General features: G+C 42.0%; 1 protein-coding gene across 1 annotated transcript in view; it reads left to right on the top strand.

Annotated features, from left to right (window-relative positions):
• Positions 1-5,239: 5,239 nt before the first annotated feature.
• The window catches only part of nfia (nuclear factor I/A), a 105,939-nt gene continuing 93,492 nt past the window's right edge, over positions 5,240-17,686 (top strand). The window contains 2 exon segments of the mRNA XM_058638717.1: positions 5,240-7,043; positions 14,720-15,248. Coding sequence (XP_058494700.1) covers positions 7,017-7,043; positions 14,720-15,248 — 556 coding nt within the window. The 5' untranslated portion in view covers positions 5,240-7,016.

The raw sequence follows: 17,686 nt of genomic DNA, 5'->3' as shown, positions 1-17,686 counted from the left end.
AGAGAGTCGGAGTCTGCGAGTCAGTATCTGAGTCTTAGAGTCAGAGTCTTAGAGTCTGAGAGTCAGAGTCTTAGAGTCTGAGAGTTAGAGTCTGAGAGAGTCAGAGTCTGCGAGTCAGAGTCTGAGAGTCAGAGTCTAAGAGTCAGAGTCTGAGAGAGTCAGAGTCTGAGAATCAGAGTCTGAGAATCAGTGTCTCAGAGTCAGAGTTCGAGTCAGAGTCTGAGAGTCAGTCTGGCCGTGTCAGTCTAAAAGTCTGAGAGAGTCAGAGTCTGAGAATCAGAGTCTAAGAGTCAGAGTCTGAGAGTCTCAGAGTCTGAGAGTCTCAGAGTTTTAGAGAGTCTGAGTCTCAGAGAGTCTGAGTCTCAGAGAGTCTGAGTCTCAGAGAGTCTGAGTCTCAGAGAGTCAGAGTTCGAGTCTGAGAGTTAGAGTCTGAGAGTCTCAGAGTCTGAGAGTCTCAGAGTTTTAGAGAGTCTGAGTCTCAGAGAGTCTGAGTCTCAGAGAGTCAGAGTTCGAGTCTGAGAGTTAGAGTCTTAGAGTTAGAGTCTGAGCGTCTCAGAGTCTGAGAGTCTTAGAGTCTGAGAGTCTCAGAGTCTGAGAGTCTCAGAGTCTCAGAGTCTGAGAGTCTCAGAGTTTTAGAGAGTCAGAGTCTCAGAGAGTCAGAGTTTTAGAGAGTCAGAGTCTCAGAGAGTCAGAGTTTTAGAGAGTCAGAGTCTTAGAGTCAGTCTGACAGTGTCAGTCTGAGAGTCTGAGAGAGGCAGAGTCTGAGAGTCAGAGTCTGAGAGTCTCAGAGTCTGAGTCTCAGAGAGTCTGAGTGTCAGAGTCTCAGAGAGTCAGAGTCTTAGAGAGTTAGAGTCTGAGAGTCTCAGAGTCTGAGAGTCTTAGAGTCTGAGAGTCTCAGAGTCTGAGAGTCTCAGAGTCTCAGAGTTTTAGAGAGTCAGAGTCTCAGAGTCTCAGAGTTTTAGAGAGTCAGAGTCTCAGAGTCTGAGAGTCTCAGAGTCTCAGAGTCTCAGAGTTTTAGAGAGTCAGAGTCTCAGAGTCTCAGAGTTTTAGAGAGTCAGAGTCTCAGAGAGTCAGAGTTTTAGAGAGTCAGAGTCTTAGAGTCAGTCTGACAGTGTCAGTCTGAGAGTCTGAGAGAGGCAGAGTCTGAGAGTCAGAGTCTGAGAGTCTCAGAGTCTGAGTCTCAGAGAGTCTGAGAGTCAGAGTCTCAGAGAGTCAGAGTCTTAGAGAGTCAGAGTCTGAGAGTCAGGGTCTGAGAGTCAGTCTGACAGTGTCAGCCTGAGAGTCTCAGAGAGTCAGAGTCAGTCTCAGAGTCGGCACTTGCATGATCTCACCATCTATAGAACATGATATAGTAAATAACATAGTAAATAAGGAGCCTGTTCAAATGTTGACTCGTGTCCACGTCACAGAACTTTTATTCGTCCCACTCTCATATTTTCACACGGCTCAGACTCACTTTTGTCAGTCAGTCAGAGTGTGGAGCTCTGAGGACCAGTCGTCCTCATGGAGACCAAAACCTCGTCCTGAACCTCATTTCTGAGGAACTGGTTAAAGTTTAGGACTAAGATTTGAAGATTTGTGGTTAAGTAAAGGTTAGAGTTAAGGGTTTTGTTCAATAAATGGAAGTCAATGCAGAGTCCTTTTAAGAGTAGCTGCACAAAGCTGTGTGTGTGTGTGTGTGGTTTAGGATAATGTATCTCATATGTTTTCCTTGTTTAATATTCCCACAGTGGTTAAATTAACTGCGTCTTATAATGACTGGAACATCCCATAATCGTCCTCTGGCTCTTACAGCACAGATTAGACATGGTGGAGTTTTCACCTCGTGTTAAATGTTGAGGCTGTGATTAACCTCAGCACGTCTGTTAATGGACTCTAATATTCATGTGTAAGGTTTTTACAGTGTAAACAGCGCCACCATGAGGAGACATGAGGTACTGACACCAGTGTTTACTGTAGAGCGTCTGCATTTATTAATTAACCTTTAAAACTCAGAGCCTTTAAGCTGCTTTTTTCCATCATGTTAAAACGTATATGTACAGAGTCTTATGTCCTTTTTCATTTTTCACCAACTATTTAAAAACACCTGAGCAAAAAGTACAAAATTTTTTCAGAATCTTGATAGAATTTGTTAAATGTGTAAATACGACACTATTCAAAGTTCACTTGGCTCGTTTTTATGAACCACTTATCACCACTCAACAACACATTAGATGACTGGAAAACAGATTTTATATAGTCTGAATGTGTGATCTTTTGTATAAACACACAAAAAAAATACATCAAAATGTATTTCAAAATAAAATACTACAAAATACAGCAGCTACATCATGTATCGAAATGAAATACTGCATTTTTGTTTTTTTAAATACTAAAAATACTTTTCAGTCAAAGAATGACACTGACGTATAAACAGCAATAACAGCCTGTGGCCCAGTGGAAGAGAATTGGGCTTTTGACTGGACGGTTGCCAGTTCAAATTCCCGCCAGGTCGAGGGCTTGGTTTCCCCTGAGCAAGGCACCCAATTCATACTGGTCAGTGTAAATAACCCGCACACCATGCAGTCCAACCCCACACTGTGTTTTCTAATGGTGCCGTCACCATTTTTACAGAATATCTGGCAGTTATTTACAATTGAAAATGAAGAAAGACCAGAGTTTGCATGTTACATTTAAAATGTGAAACAGTATAAAACACATTTTAAATCACCTTTGTTTGAGTTTTTGTCTCAATGAGCAACTCTCTCCACTCTGGAGACAAAGACTCAGATTCTCCGGCTTCCTGCAGCAGTGTGAGTGAAATTACCGTAATAACCACACGTTTGCTTTGACGTGCAACTTCTCAGCTTTCAGATACTGTTGGAATATTTCCGACAGCACAAACCGTCGCATAATCACGTGTTTATAATCAAAGTGTTTTCATCCAAAATATGATCTCAATAAAATACAAATGATAAAATAATACTTTGTATTACATGTATTTTGCACACGTTATCAGAGTTGTGTTTTATTCCCGATGCAGTTTACCCAGGGTGCACCTGTGTCATCACTAAGGGGTAAAATATTGCCCTGGTGTAAACGAGGAAGGACGGAGATATTTGTCTGTAATATTCCCGGGAAGTTTCTTCGGTCTCCGCGAGAGTCGCAGCATCTTTGCAGGGATTTGAAAACAAAACAAACCTCTTGTTCTTTATTTCATGTTTTAGCTCCATAACGCAAACATAAACGTCCTGTAAGGAGTGATTAGAGTGCGTGTCTGTGTGTTAACTGCCGTCTAATGGTCATTGATTGTTCTGTGATCATGTCCCCGAGCTTCACTGTGGACTCTTTGTGTCCTGTGGTGTTTATGTTACTGTGTAACGAGACAACAGTTGTTGTGTAAAAATACCTGCTGTGGTTTTTATTCACAGTTCTAAAATCCCCACACACGCCGCCGCCGCTGCTTCTTCTTAGCACTGATTTATTTTTCCTCGTGTATCGTCCTTCACGATCCTACAGGGACGCCCCGAGTGTCTCAGGCTTCACTGAGGCTTTATTGAATTTCACGGTAACTCCTGTAGCATCTCCGCAGACTAATATTTCCTCTTATATCCCTGTTAAAGCTTTTATAGAGTGAATATGGTGTTTGTGTGTGTGACTTTATTAAGACCCGAGCACCGGCTGCTCCTCCTGTGTCTACTCATTATATTTGAGGTTAGGCTTCTAAGATGGCTGCCACTGTGACCGTTCGTATATTTGGGCGGAGTCACTCCCAGTTTCCACTTTCAACATTTTGTATGGTGAAATGTTGGAATTCCACGTCGAGGTCGATGAGGTTCAGCTCCGAGTTCCTGAGTTAGAAATTCGGTCCGAGTTCCGATGACAAATGGAACGCACCAAGAGTGTATGTTGCCACAATTTCCACTTTTAAGGCTTCTGCCGTTCACGAAAACCCACCACACTGAGTGTGCACATCAGGACCTGTGAGGATTGCAGGTCCTCTACCAACTAAATCTCTACCAAGATTTAGTGCGATACGATGAATTCTGGGGGAAATCTGGTTAAAATCACATTTCAAAATTTCCTACTTGCCTCGCAGCAGCAGACTCCGCCCACACAGACTCCGCTCACACCTGCCTTTGATCTGAATTAGTGAGGACCCTTAGAACCATAACCTCTAAACCCAGTTCTAAGCTTAAAACCTGGTCTTAAACCATTAACAGCCAAAATGTCCTCACTTTCACAAAATGTCCTCACTTTATAATTGTTAATACATTTTATTGGTCCTCACAAAGATCCAAATATATGTAGACACACACACACACACAGTTCGTCCCATTTACATCAGATCTCGGAAGTTCACATCAGGACCTTTTGAAATTTGCGATCTTACCAAAAAAGTTGTGCGATGCAGTGCATTTTGTGTTCCTACTAGCCATGCAGCAACAGGCTCCGCCCACACTGACTCCGCCCATATAGACTCCACCTATACCTTCCTTTGATCTGAATTAGGAATCGTCATTTTGAGCAAAAATGTAAAGATTCTTAGCTTCAGGGCATGAGAGTTAGTAAAAATAATGCAGGGTTTGCTGCGTGTCGAGCTAACGGCAGCAGCTAAAGTGCTGCCACCTTGTGGTAATACATGCACCAAAGACATTGTTTTGTATATTTTTAATATATAACAAATAGTCGTAGAAAGTGATCGACTTGCAATGAAGCAAATGATCAAATACTGTCCATCCTGAATCTGACGACACCACCTACTGGCAAGAGGAAGTACGCATTCAGTATCACCTTCATGTCAGTGGTTGGTGAAGTTACTCTGAGTTGTGTAACGCTCCATGAGTGTTTCTCGTAACGTTAGCAACGCAATGTTTTTCATAATCAACACTTTGTTTCTAAGTCGTGTGAAACTTAAACTGTATCAGTGTGTGTGTGTGTGTGTGTGTGTGCGTGTGTGTGTGAGTGAGTGAGAGTCACAGCGTCATTAATGTCACATTATAAAACAATAAATTGAGAGTTATAATGGAAATGTGTCAGAGGTCAGGAGGTCACACAGCTGTAAGGTTTGTGTTGATATCAACACGAGCGTCATAAATATTACATAAATGTGTGTGTATGTGTTTGTGTGTGTCAGCTTCACTCAAGCTACACACACATTTCAAAATAAAAGTGTTTGTTTTCATATGGAACAATACATGTATCATGATAAAAGAAAAAACATATTTATGATGTAAAATTGTACATGCTAACAATTGAGTGGCGGGCCACATGTGGCCCCAGGCCGGGGGTTTGGAACCTCTGCACTGCACACACAAAAAAACCAATGTCATTTGTATCTTATTTTTGTTCCGAGCTCCAAATACAAATGGAACACACCAAGAGAGAACAACATTTGCATGTTCACAGTTTAAACCCCAGCATAAGATTACAGATTATTTTACTATGAGGAAGTTTTCTGTTATCAATTTAATCAGTACTTTGTTTCTTTTGACCTCCAAAATCTGAGTTCCGACTATAAAGGATGCGAGAACATTGTAACAATTTTTGCATGTTTCAAACCCTAGAATAAATTACAGATTATTTTATTGTGAGGACATTTTCATAATCCATGAAATAACTTGAAAAAAGAAAGAAAAAGGTTTAGTTTCTAAGCCGAGTTTGACCTCGGAAATTCCGAGTTCCGACAGGACTGTGGTGAACTCACATAAACGCCTCACTTGTGTCAACTCACAATAACTAATCAATACAATAATCAATAACCACATCACGCACGTGAGCGCGTGCACAGCACCGGGGCTTCTTTCTACTTTTGGGCGGAAGAATCTTTTTTTGTTTTTTTAATTTAAAGGAGAGATCGATGTTTTTTCTTTAGTGATCGATTTAACTACAACTGATCAGATTGAGGCTCTGCAGGGCCAGTGCGCGCGGCCACACACACAGATGAAGACACACGGGCGCGTGCACGTGCACAGCGCTGCAGTGACCGGTGGTGTCCACACACACACACACACACACACACTGTCCCGGTGCAGCAGACTCAGACTCAGTCACAGTCAGGACAGAGGAGCAGAGAGGAGGTGGCGCTGACTCTGTGTCCCGGACACTACTGCCCTCTCTCTCACTCTCTCTCTCTCTCTCCCTCTCCCTCTCTCTCCCCCTCCGCCGTCTCCTCCTGTTGGAGATAAATTAACGGAAAGCAGCTGTCGGTTGTTTCAGAGGCGAGGCGGCCGTGTGGCAGCTCAGGGATCCCGCTTTTTGCCTCTTTTTTCCTCCCTTTTTTGTTTTTCCTCCTCCTCCTCTCAGTCAGCAGCTCTCTCTCTCTCTCGCTCTTCTCCTCCCGGGACTCCGACACCACTGACACCGTCACCGCCGCCGCTGCTGCCGCCGTGACTGCACCGCGCCCTCCCTCCCTCCCTCCGTGCTCCGTCCGTCCCGAGCACCGCGGAGGCTCCGCTGCTCCACGCCGCGCCAGCGCAGCCGCGCACGGACATGTTGGACATGTTGTTGCCGAGGTCTCCGCGCGGCTCTCCGCCGCTGTGAGATGCAGTTTTTTCGGCGTGTGTTCGCGTGGAGCTCCGGCGCCGTGACAGCGACTCCTCACTCTTGTTGACTTTATTGTTTTTGGGTTGTTGTTTTTTTATATTTAACTGAAGTGAATTCACCGGGACTTTTCCCTCCCGTGTGGCCGGACATGAGCCTCTGGTCGTCGGTGTCTGGGCTCAAAGTTGCTCGCTCCCCGGCGCGGGGCCTCTAACAGGTCCGGACAGTACACATGTAACCCGAGGCGGGGGTCAAAGTTCAGCCCTGCTTGGAAATGTGAAAGCGAAGGGGGTTAGAAAGGAGGGTTCTGTCTCCCCCACCACCACTCACCCACTCACCCACACACACACCCTCACTGTCTCTCTTTCACTCTCACTTTCTCACTCCTTCTTTTTTCCTCTTCCTTCCCTTTTTTCTCACACACACTGCGCACACGCACGCGCGCGCACACACATACAAACACACACACACACACACCTCGCAGCTCTACAGATATGTATTCTCCGCTATGTCTGACACAGGTGAGTGTGTTTTTTATAAACTTTAAACTCTTTTTTCCCCTCTGTATGTTCACTCTATAGATTCTATATGACCCTGTATGTATGTGTGTGTGCGTGCGTTCGCGCGCGCGTGCACAGTCTCTCCCTGTAGTCTGCAGCTTCTTCAGGCGTCTCTGCAGCACATGGCGGACTGCGCCTTTAACACGAAAAGTTTATTGAACTTTATTTTATTCATTTTTTTCTAACATTTACGTCTGTCAGACACGCTGTGTTTTGAATTGCTGCACATTTGCGGGTTGTTTTCGCGGTGGTTTCTGCTCGTTGGTCCCGGCTGTTCCTCTTGGCACGAGCCCCCGGTTCAGGCTCCGCTGTCCGGCGGACACAGACAGACAGACAGACGGGCGGACGGACGGACCGCGGCTCCGTCAGCTCCGTATCAGAGTTTGAGAGAGTGACGGACGCGGTTATTGATTTATTTTTGAAGGTTTTGCTTCTTCACTCCCTCTGCACAGATCGAACGTCATCATTTGCGCCAAACTTGGCTGCGTAAAGTCGCTCGTTATTTCTCCTTTTCTTCATCCTCAAACTTTTCCATCTGTCCTCTCTGACACTCTCTGTCTCCTGTCCTCTGTCCTCTGTCCTTGTCTCCGTCACTCTCTCATGTGCGGAGTCGGTTCTCGTTGTTTCTGCGCTCCCGTGTACCGAAACCTGGTCCACACTCGCGCTAAAATGGCGCAGCGTGAGTGCGCGTGGAGCGGGGTGACGGTGTTCCTCAGCTGCACACGGGTCACGGGGCTTGTTCGGCTGGTTGCACAGAGCGGTGCAGGTTGACCGTGTGCTGTTAATTGGCTTCTTCCTGCCGCTGCTGAGGCCTCAGCCACAGAGGAACCTCAGGCCTCACACTCACACTCACACTGTGTGTGTGTGTGTGTGTGTCAGAGGTGACCTGAGGTGACACGAGCACAAAATATCCAGAATAATCTCCACAGGAAATATTATTTTGAATTTCCACAAACCACAAACTGACCACTCAGTGATTTAAGTGATTTATGATTCAGCTTCTGTCGTTGATATGAATTTAATAAAATATTTTTTACCACATTTAAATTGAATTTCCCTCCTCTAAAATCACCTTTTTTCTTTTTGTGTTTAGGACCAGAGGAGAAAATAGAAATAACAATATTGTGTAATTTTGTAATTTTGTAATTGACCTGAAGGAGATTTAGCTGATTTTGATGATTTTCATTATTCTTTAAACTCCTTCATTTTTTCATTTGTTCTGTAAATAAAACCCCAAAATTATAAAACTGGCAACACATTCACATTTATTTCAGTATGGCAAATATTTGACCTAATCAGATTATTAGAAATTGACTAATTTTACTGTGAAATTAATGATTTTTTTAATGAATCAGTGGAAATGTATGTCTCCCTTATAATTTATAAAGCATGTGGTGTATTGATTATGGCTGTAAATAATGTTAAAACACAATTATAATATGAGATTTCAACTCCAATCCAAAAATTCTCCAGCCTAAATAATAACACCGTAATAATATTAATACTCGTAATAATAATAATAATAATAATAAATGTTGAGTGTGATCAGTGTGAAGACGGCGTCAGTGTCTGAAACTGAAGGAAAGAACATGAGCTTTAAGATTTAATCTGATTATCAGGCAGTAAAACCGATAATCAGTCCTCGCTGACGCCGTCCTTTCACTAATCTGTTCAACCACTGTGTGTGTGTGTGTGTGCGCGTGTGCATGTGTGTGCATGTGTGTGTTCTGGTTCTTTTTCAAAGGATTTATTTAAACGTTCAGGCTTTTGCTGATTTTTTTCCTTTTCGTTTATTTTTTACCCCCTTTGAATTCAGTGGTGTGTGTGTGTGTGTGTGTTCTCCATTCAATCGTTGTCACACTGTTTCACACACACACACACACACACACACACACACACTTTGATCCAACAAAAAGCACACATTTCTCTGTCAGTGTTTAATCTAAAATCTAATTCTAATCTCGTCAGATGATTTATTTTTAAATCTGACGTATAAAATCAAATTCAAAATTCTGAAATTTGTGTTTTAGCTAAATGACGTTCTTGCGTTAAATGCGTTGCTCGCCTCAGCCAGGAGGGGGCGCTCTAAATTGACCTCTACTGTTTGTTCATTTTTAAAATTGTAAATTTTTGTGTGGCGTTCTTTTTAATCCAGATTGATTCATTTCTGTCAGTGAAAGAGCAGATTTTACATCATTTATAAAACCTTTATTATAACCTTTACCAACATTTAAATTAAACACTGAAATAAAGCGACACATGCAGGTTTGACAGAAGAGCTGTTTGTTTGTAAACCTAAACGAGGACGTAAAGGACATGAAACTGTCCACTCATGTCCTCCAAACTAAGACAGGCAGATTTACAAAGACACCAGTCGTCCTCCATCAGGTTATTTAAATAAAAATGTCAAAGACTTTGATCTAATTTGCGTTAAATCAAATATATTTTTGTCGTGTTCAATCGCCAAAGTGTAAAAAATGTAAAAAAGTGATAAAACAACCATGAAAACACACAGAGTTCTTCCGATTTTATTTAAAAAGAGTTAAAAAATAGAATAATTAAATCACAGCCGTCACGATTTGCTCATTTCTTAGTTTCTTGTTGATATTTTGATTTAAAAATGATCAATTTTTCCCCTTTAATAAGTGTTTTTCTGCTGAAAAATTTTCACCAGCATCAGTCCTGTATTTGGTCACCAGGTCCCCTCCCTCATCCTCTCCCTCATCCTCACACTGTTTTTGCTCTCACGTTTTGTATAAATCTATCTTCTGTGTGTGAGGGTGTCGCGGGCACTGCCGCTGCTGCTGCTGCTGCTGCTGCTGCCGCTGCTGCTGCTGCCGCTGCTGCTGCTGCTGCCGTAGTCTCCGCCGTTAACGGGGGAATCCGACTGAGCCGCTGAGCCCGAGCGACACGCTGATAATTCCCTCAGCGTGTGTGTGTGTGTGTGTGTGTGTGTGTGTCAATAGACGGAGGGAGGGAGAGGAGCAGACATGGAGGATTACCATTATTGCTCCAGTAAATGACTGTTATTCAGGGGGTTGTTGTTACAGGGCCTGTTATTCTGAGCCCATTACATCTGTCACCAAGGTGCACGCACAGGGGGGGCGGGGGGTGTAAGTCACAGTCCGGTTCCCACAAGACAGGTTTAAGAAAGCAGGGGGAAAAGTGCTGGAAAAGAAAAAAGAGGGAAAGAAAGAAAGAAAGAAAGAATCCAGGCAATCGTCGTCCTCATCGTCACCGTGTTTTAAACACGTCCTCAAATCTGCACAAAAAACTATCACAGTTTCACTTCATTCACTCACAGAAGCAGATGAACATGTTATTTTTTGAAGTTAAATCACTGGAGACGAGAAAATCACTCACACCAAGAAAAATCTTTACAAAATTAGGAGAAAAATGGTCAAAATTTGAAAACGAAAAACTGTAAATTTAGTGTGTTTGTGTTTAATTTTCTCAGAACAACAGAAATGTCCTTGCGTGATTTTTATATCAAGAAACTGGCGACAATTTCTCCTCGGATTTGATGTCAAATGTCTGTCATTTGTTAAAAATGGAGAAAAATCACCCTAAATTTTCCATACAAACAATTCTTTATGAACGTTTGTGCTTTTATTTTGGAAATATTCGATGTTTTGTCTTCTGTCGTCTTTATTCTGATTTCTTGTGTTTAAATTCAAATATGACGCTCTTGTGCAGAGATTATGGATTAAAAAGCCACAGATTCTTGAACATAATTTCTTCCCTAACCCTTTCATCATCTGACCCCAAAACAAGCTCATTTTACTGTTGTTTTTAACTGTTTTCTGCAGGAAAATCCAAACTAAATCAATCACACACTCCGTCTCTGTATAAATCACTCGTTTCCTTGAATAATTTTCTTGACACAGGTGCAGAAGCGGGATTATGTCTGTGTCAGAAAAACATTCCTCTGTCGAGGGGAAGCCGAGAACAAGAGGGATTATCTCGCCCCGCTGGCAGAAAAGCGCCTTTTTAGAGCTGAATATGAGACCGAGTGACTTGTTAAGTGGGATTTTGTTTTGCGGCGCACAGACGAGCGAGCGAGGGGGGAGAGAGGCAGAGAGAGAGAGAGAGAGAGAGGGAGAGAGAGTGTGAAAAAGCGGTGGCGGCCGGCGTGAGCGGGTCAGGAAGCTGAAACACTGCACTGGGCTGTGAGGAATGTTGGTATGTGGCTCCCAACGAACATCCAGAGCCGCCGAGCTGCAGATCTACTGAGGAATGTGAGGAGACGAGGCTGAACCGGCAGCCGCTCGTCGTCCTAATAACCACCCGAGGACATACAGACACACAGACACACAGACACACAGACACAGAGAAAGAAAGCAGGAGTAAGAAAAGGCGGCGGCGTTTGCCGGCTGCTCCTCGTCCTGCACTGAGATTTGTGAGATCTGTGAGCGGCTGCAGGCGCTTTCACAGACAAACCCTCTCTCCTGGATCGTCTCCAAGAAGAAACAATGTGCTGTATTCAGACAAGGGAGGGGGAACAATGTTGTGTGTATCTATATTTATATATATAAGTAAAAAGCAGTGCAGCTGGTGCTCTGTAACAGCCTGTAGATACAGTTTCCCAAAGATTTAACAGCAAAAAAAAAACTCAAACCTCAAGTTGAACTGTGAAAAAAAGCCAAAGAGAAGCATCATGAAAACCTCACACTGTGATTTAAAACCGTTTAATCCCAGTTTAATCTGAGAACACAGAGAATCTGTAGAAGAATGTGTTTTATATCGCGTTTCTCAGGAAAATCTGGTGATTTCTCATTTTCACCAACCTGAGAAAAAAAGAATCTGATTACATTTGTAAAGACGTCACAGTTCAAAGTTCACTTGCCTCGTTTTTATGAACAAAAATAAATTATCTTTATCACACTGAAAAAACAAATATGTGATTAAAAATGAGTCAGAACTTTGACATAAGAACGCAGTCAAGCACTGAAGGTTAAAGTATGTAAAAAAATTCTAAATCACAACGTACCCGATCTCAACGGTGGAAAACGTTACAACTTAATCCAGAAAAACGCGTGCGTCCGTCTGCTGAGACAGGTTGTGGTGAAAGGAAAACTGTGGGACAGGAGAGAGGGCGGGGCACAGGAAACAGTTTTAAATGAGTGTTTTTATTACTGCTGATTTCATTTTAGGTGGTGATGGAAGTTCTGGTGCTAGCATAAGTTCCCTACTCATCCTCTGGCTGTTAGCTTAGCCATTAGCCTTGAGTCAACTTGGTGCAGGACTAGAAACTACTGTGAGATTGTTATTGACGCTCAATGGTTGTTGTTGGGTTTTATATCCATTCATTTTAGTCTGAACTTATATTTGTTGTCTCTTTAAGACGCTTTCTGTCATAAACACTAACCCTGTCAGGACCAGTCGTCCTCATGGAGACTGAAACCTGGTTCTAATGAAGCAGAACTGTTAAGAACCAGTTAAATTTAGGACTAAGATTTGAATTGTGGTTATGTTTAGATCATCTAAATGTGTGTGTGTGTGTGTGTGTGTGTGTATAAATATATCTGACTCCTCTGTTTCTCAGAAACAACATTTACCCATTTGAGGAAACACACACACAGAATTAGAATTAAATCCCACCCGCGGCGTCATCGTCGTCTTGCTGCCACAAATAATCGCAGAGAACCAAACGTTGATTAATCCGCCTCTGAAAAAAGTCCCTGACAAAAGCTTTATTTTAGAGAAAAGTCAGAAAGAAAAAGAGTTTTTATCATCAGTTTTTCATCAGATTGAATTAAACATCCTGTGATTATTTAAGATTTCAAATTAAAACTCGTCCAATGAAATGGAGAATTTATACAAAAATAAAAAGTTTTTTGCGTGAAGAAATCATCAATTATTGATGTTTAAATCAAGTGAAAGGTTCATTTGGTTTGTAAACACTGTAAAACTTGGTTACAATAAGTGAAAACAAATCACTCACAAATATAAAACTACTAAATCAGTTTAATTTTATGTTTCATTCTACGCATCATAAAGAAATAATGTAGACTTAGCATTAGCATTAGCAGTGTAAAAGTCTTGACATATTCGCTGTAAAAAATTATGTGTTGAGTGTTTGCTGCTATTTTTGTTGTGAGAAAATAAATTCCATTTTAGCTGGAAATTTAGTTTTTGTCGAGGATTTTAAAGAATTTTATGTCATAAAACTAGAAAAAACCAAACAAAAACCTGAAAAAAAAGTAAAATATAAGAAAATCGTACTAATGTTACTAATGTTTACTTAGACATTTTAATCATTTCTCATATTTGCAGAAGTCTGTGATTGTGAGTCTGTATTTGACACACGTTTAATACTGAACACAAATAAACACATAAAAAACAGTATTTGTCTTGCTAAGATTGTTATGTTGTTATATTGTTATAAGCATTGTTTTGTTATCTTAGCAACACAAAGTCTGATTCTGTCTTAAAATGAGATTATTCTCCTTTACAGGCCAAAAAAACAAACAAACACTTCTTGCAGTAAAATAACAGGGCATTAGCATTAGCATTAGTGTAAACTGTAACAAATTATTTGTTTTGTGTTTCAAATGCTATTTTTTTGTTGTGAGGAAATAAATTCTGTTTTATCTGCAAATTTCAAGGATGTTTTGAAATATTTGGCCATGTTTGATTTGGGCGAGCAGAGTTTTGCAGTGTAGCTTCACACTGTGTGTGTGTGTGTTGTCCACATGCCACCACAGTCAGCGGCGTGTGTGTGTGTGTCTGTGTGTGTGTGAGAGAGAGCGTCTTTGATCTATGAATAGTCGCCTTTTTTTTCTCAATACGTGGCTCAGGAGGAGGGGGGGCAGGAGGGGGAGGAGGCAAATATACCCCCCACCTCTAACTCCTCCTCCGTCCTGCTCAGTCACTCTGAGGATTTTATCCAAATAAGAAAATGTTCCATGAAGATGTCTCCGTCTGTCTCTCTGCCTGTCTCTCTACCTGTGTCTCTGTCTGTGTCTCTGTCTGTGTCTCTGTCTGTCTCTCTGCCTGTCTCTCCGTCCATCAGTCCGTGTTTATACAGACTCAGTGAAATGAGTCTTGCCACAAACTCAAACGTCTGACTGCAAACAAGAAACAAAAATATTAGATTTACACAGAAGTATGTTATTGTGCACTGACAGCGTGATTGTTAAACACATGTATGTGTGTATATATACACACATATTTGCAGTGTAACTTCACACTGTGTGTGTCTTAAACATTGACCATTGTGCAGCAGCTTCAGCAGCAGCATTTTTACTGTCCTTGTTTCTAATACTTCCTTTTGTTTATTTTTATCTTTTGCTTCTTCATAAAAACTCTGACAATCCTTCAAAGCTGAGATGTTTTTCTGCAGTTTCTTCTTTTATTTTTGATCTTTGCGAGACGTTGACCCTGGTCTTAAAGATTCTGGGTCACGTCTGTAACTGGTTCCATTTATCTGCTCACGTTAGTTTGTCTTCAGTCACCAAAGAACCAAAGATTCAGCACAGAGATGATGGTGATGTTCTGCTGCTGTTCTTCACAGAGCTTCTCTCCCTGTGTTTCTCTGGATTGGGAAGATCAGAATCAGTGTGTGTGTGTGTGTGTGTGATGTTTGTCCCTCAGAGTCTCACCCGTGTGTCTCCTGTCTTCTGTCCTGTCTCCAGGATGAGTTCCATCCTTTCATCGAAGCGCTGCTGCCTCACGTCCGGGCCTTCGCCTACACATGGTTCAACCTGCAGGCTCGCAAGAGGAAGTACTTCAAGAAGCACGAGAAGCGCATGTCCAAGGAGGAGGAGCGCGCCGTGAAGGACGAGCTGCTGAGCGAGAAGCCCGAGGTCAAGCAGAAGTGGGCGTCGCGCCTGCTGGCCAAGCTGCGCAAGGACATCCGGCCCGAGTTCAGGGAGGACTTTGTGCTGACGGTGACGGGGAAGAAGCCGCCGTGCTGCGTGCTCTCCAACCCCGACCAGAAGGGCAAGATGAGGCGGATCGACTGTCTGCGGCAGGCGGACAAAGTGTGGAGGCTGGACCTGGTCATGGTGATTTTATTCAAAGGGATTCCTCTCGAAAGTACTGACGGCGAGAGGCTGGTGAAGTCTCCTCAGTGCTCCAACCCCAGCCTGTGTGTGCAGCCACATCACATTGGAGTTTCTGTCAAGGAGCTGGATCTTTACCTGGCCTACTTTGTCCACGCAGGTCAGTCCCCGCCCACTTTTTTACTCTCTGTGTGGGTGTGTGTGTGTGTGTGTGTGTGTGTGTGTATGTGTGTGTGTGTGAGGCGCTGCGGCTGCTGTTCTGTGTTATTGTTGTTGAACAATCAGCTCTGTGATCACAACACACACGAAAGCGTTCCGGAGGGTCGAGGGTTCGATTCCCAGCTCCACATGTGTCCTGTTTGCTCGTGAGCGTGTGAATGTGTGACAGAAGAAGCTGCTGCACATGGATGTGCTGAGTGAATGAGTGAATATAGATCACACTGTAATCATTTTTGCTTCTTTTTGAACATTTTGAAACCTTTTACAGACCAAACAAGTGCTCGATTCATCGATTTTGAAAATAAGCGTGAGTTGCAGCCTTAGAAAACCTTTCTATAAATACAAGAACCGCTCTTTGAGTGAAACATGTCAGATTATTGCAGATTATTTGGGTTATTAAAGCTGCTATCAGTGAGTTTGACCCTAACATTTTTTGACAATTTCTCGTCTGTTGGTCCCGCCTTCCTCTTAAAGTGAGGGGGCGGTCCAACCTCATGAGCAGAGAGCTCCGCCTCTTTCTGGTTCTGGATTGGATGAAGTGTTGTTGACGTTTCCCTGCTCGCTGTAGATCTGTCACAGTACAGAGATATTACTGACTGCAGCTCTAAATGAGGATTTATACCAAGTCAAAAGAGATGTTTTCACATCTGTTCGGTGCATAAATACTGTATTTTGATCGGCTAACGCTCTGAAATCCACGTTCAACATCAGGGTCCGTGTCAGCTCACACTTCACTGATTTTAAATCATTATATTCAAGATTCAAGATGTTTTTACTGTAATATTCACACACAAACTACATGTGACCCAAAATGCAAAGGAGAAAGAAGAAGTGTAAATAACAAAGAATGCTGATAAAATAGAAGATATGCAAATACAGGTCTTTAGTAAGAACATAAATACTATAGTGTTAAATATATGCAGCATGTAAACAATGCTTTGTAACAGGTTATAAAAAGTGTCATTCTATAATCCAAGAATAACTGAATCATGTCCTTATGTTTAAAAATCCACCAAAAATGATGCATTTATATAAAAAAAGAGAAAGATGAGCTGGTTAATTTCACAGAAGTCTCACAGCAGACGTTCACAGAGGATTAACGCGCCACGTCAGCGTGTGATGACAGGGTGAACGCACACATCGTTCCTCTTTAGCAGACGCCGCTGTGCCTCTTTGACTCCGGGACGCAGACAGACGCGTTATCTGCTGCAGACAGACACACTTTCATCAGCGGTCAGCAAAGCACGAGTGTGTGACCGAGCACAGCGCAGCGTTTCATTATTTTTCGATATTATTTGATCTTTTCTGGGATGAAGTTGGCTCGTCTTTGAGTCAAACTCAACGCTCTGTCAAAAAAACAACAACAATTATTTCTGAGGTGATTGCTCGGCACATTTCCTGATGTCGCGCTGATGCTGCGGGCGAAGGATTTGTGCGCTTGTGAACGTTTTGAGAGTCACACAGGAGACATTCAGTCAACACTCAGAACTCACTTTTATACCAAGTTTTTGAGAGTTTTCTTGGAAAAAAAGGACAGTTTCTCAGGTTTTACCTGGAAAATATATATAAAAAGTTCATCTTTTTCACCACTGATACTTAAAGTAACACGATGTAGGATTTGCTCCCCCTACAGTTAGTAAACAGTATTGTTTGTTACAACTGTCTGTAAAGTAGAATGTTGTTTTTGACGTTCCATAGTGTCGGTGCAGGCTTGACAGAGGTGACACTTGATAATATTGTTATTGTATCGTGACTTAAATATCGTGTTAATATCGTTATTGTATCGTGACTTAAATATCGTGTTAATATCGTTATTGTATCGTGACTTAATTTATCGCGTTGATATCGTTATTGTATCGTGACTTAAATATCGTGTTAATATCGTTATTGTATCGTGACTTAATTTATCACGTTAATATTGTTATTGTATCGTGGCTTAAATGTTGTGTTATTATCTTTATTGTATTGTGGCTTAAATATCGTGTTAATATCGTTATTGTATTATGGCTTAAATATCGTGTTAATATCGTTATTGTATCGTGGCTTAAATATCGTGTTCATATCGTTATTGTATCGTGACTTAAATATTGTGATAATATTTGGTGGTGTCTGACCCTGACTGTGCAGCATGGGATTTCCGATCTTTCCGATATCTGATCTAGTGAATTTTTTTTTACGGTATCTGCTCGTTACAAAGGTGATGATTCAAAGTATCTTTATTCTCCCTTTATTCTCCATTTATTCTCCCTTTATTCTCCCTTTATTCTCCCTGTGTTTCACAGTCACACATAAACATCATCAACCTTCATGAGAACACATGATAAATAAAATAAACTCAGAATCATAGAATAAATGATATTTCTAAGCTGTTTCTGTATC

Source organism: Solea solea, chromosome 9, assembly GCF_958295425.1.
Source record: "Solea solea chromosome 9, fSolSol10.1, whole genome shotgun sequence".
NCBI lineage: Eukaryota > Metazoa > Chordata > Actinopteri > Pleuronectiformes > Soleidae > Solea > Solea solea.
The sequence above is the reverse complement of the archived record's forward strand: the minus strand, read 5'-3'. Positions and strand labels throughout refer to the sequence as shown.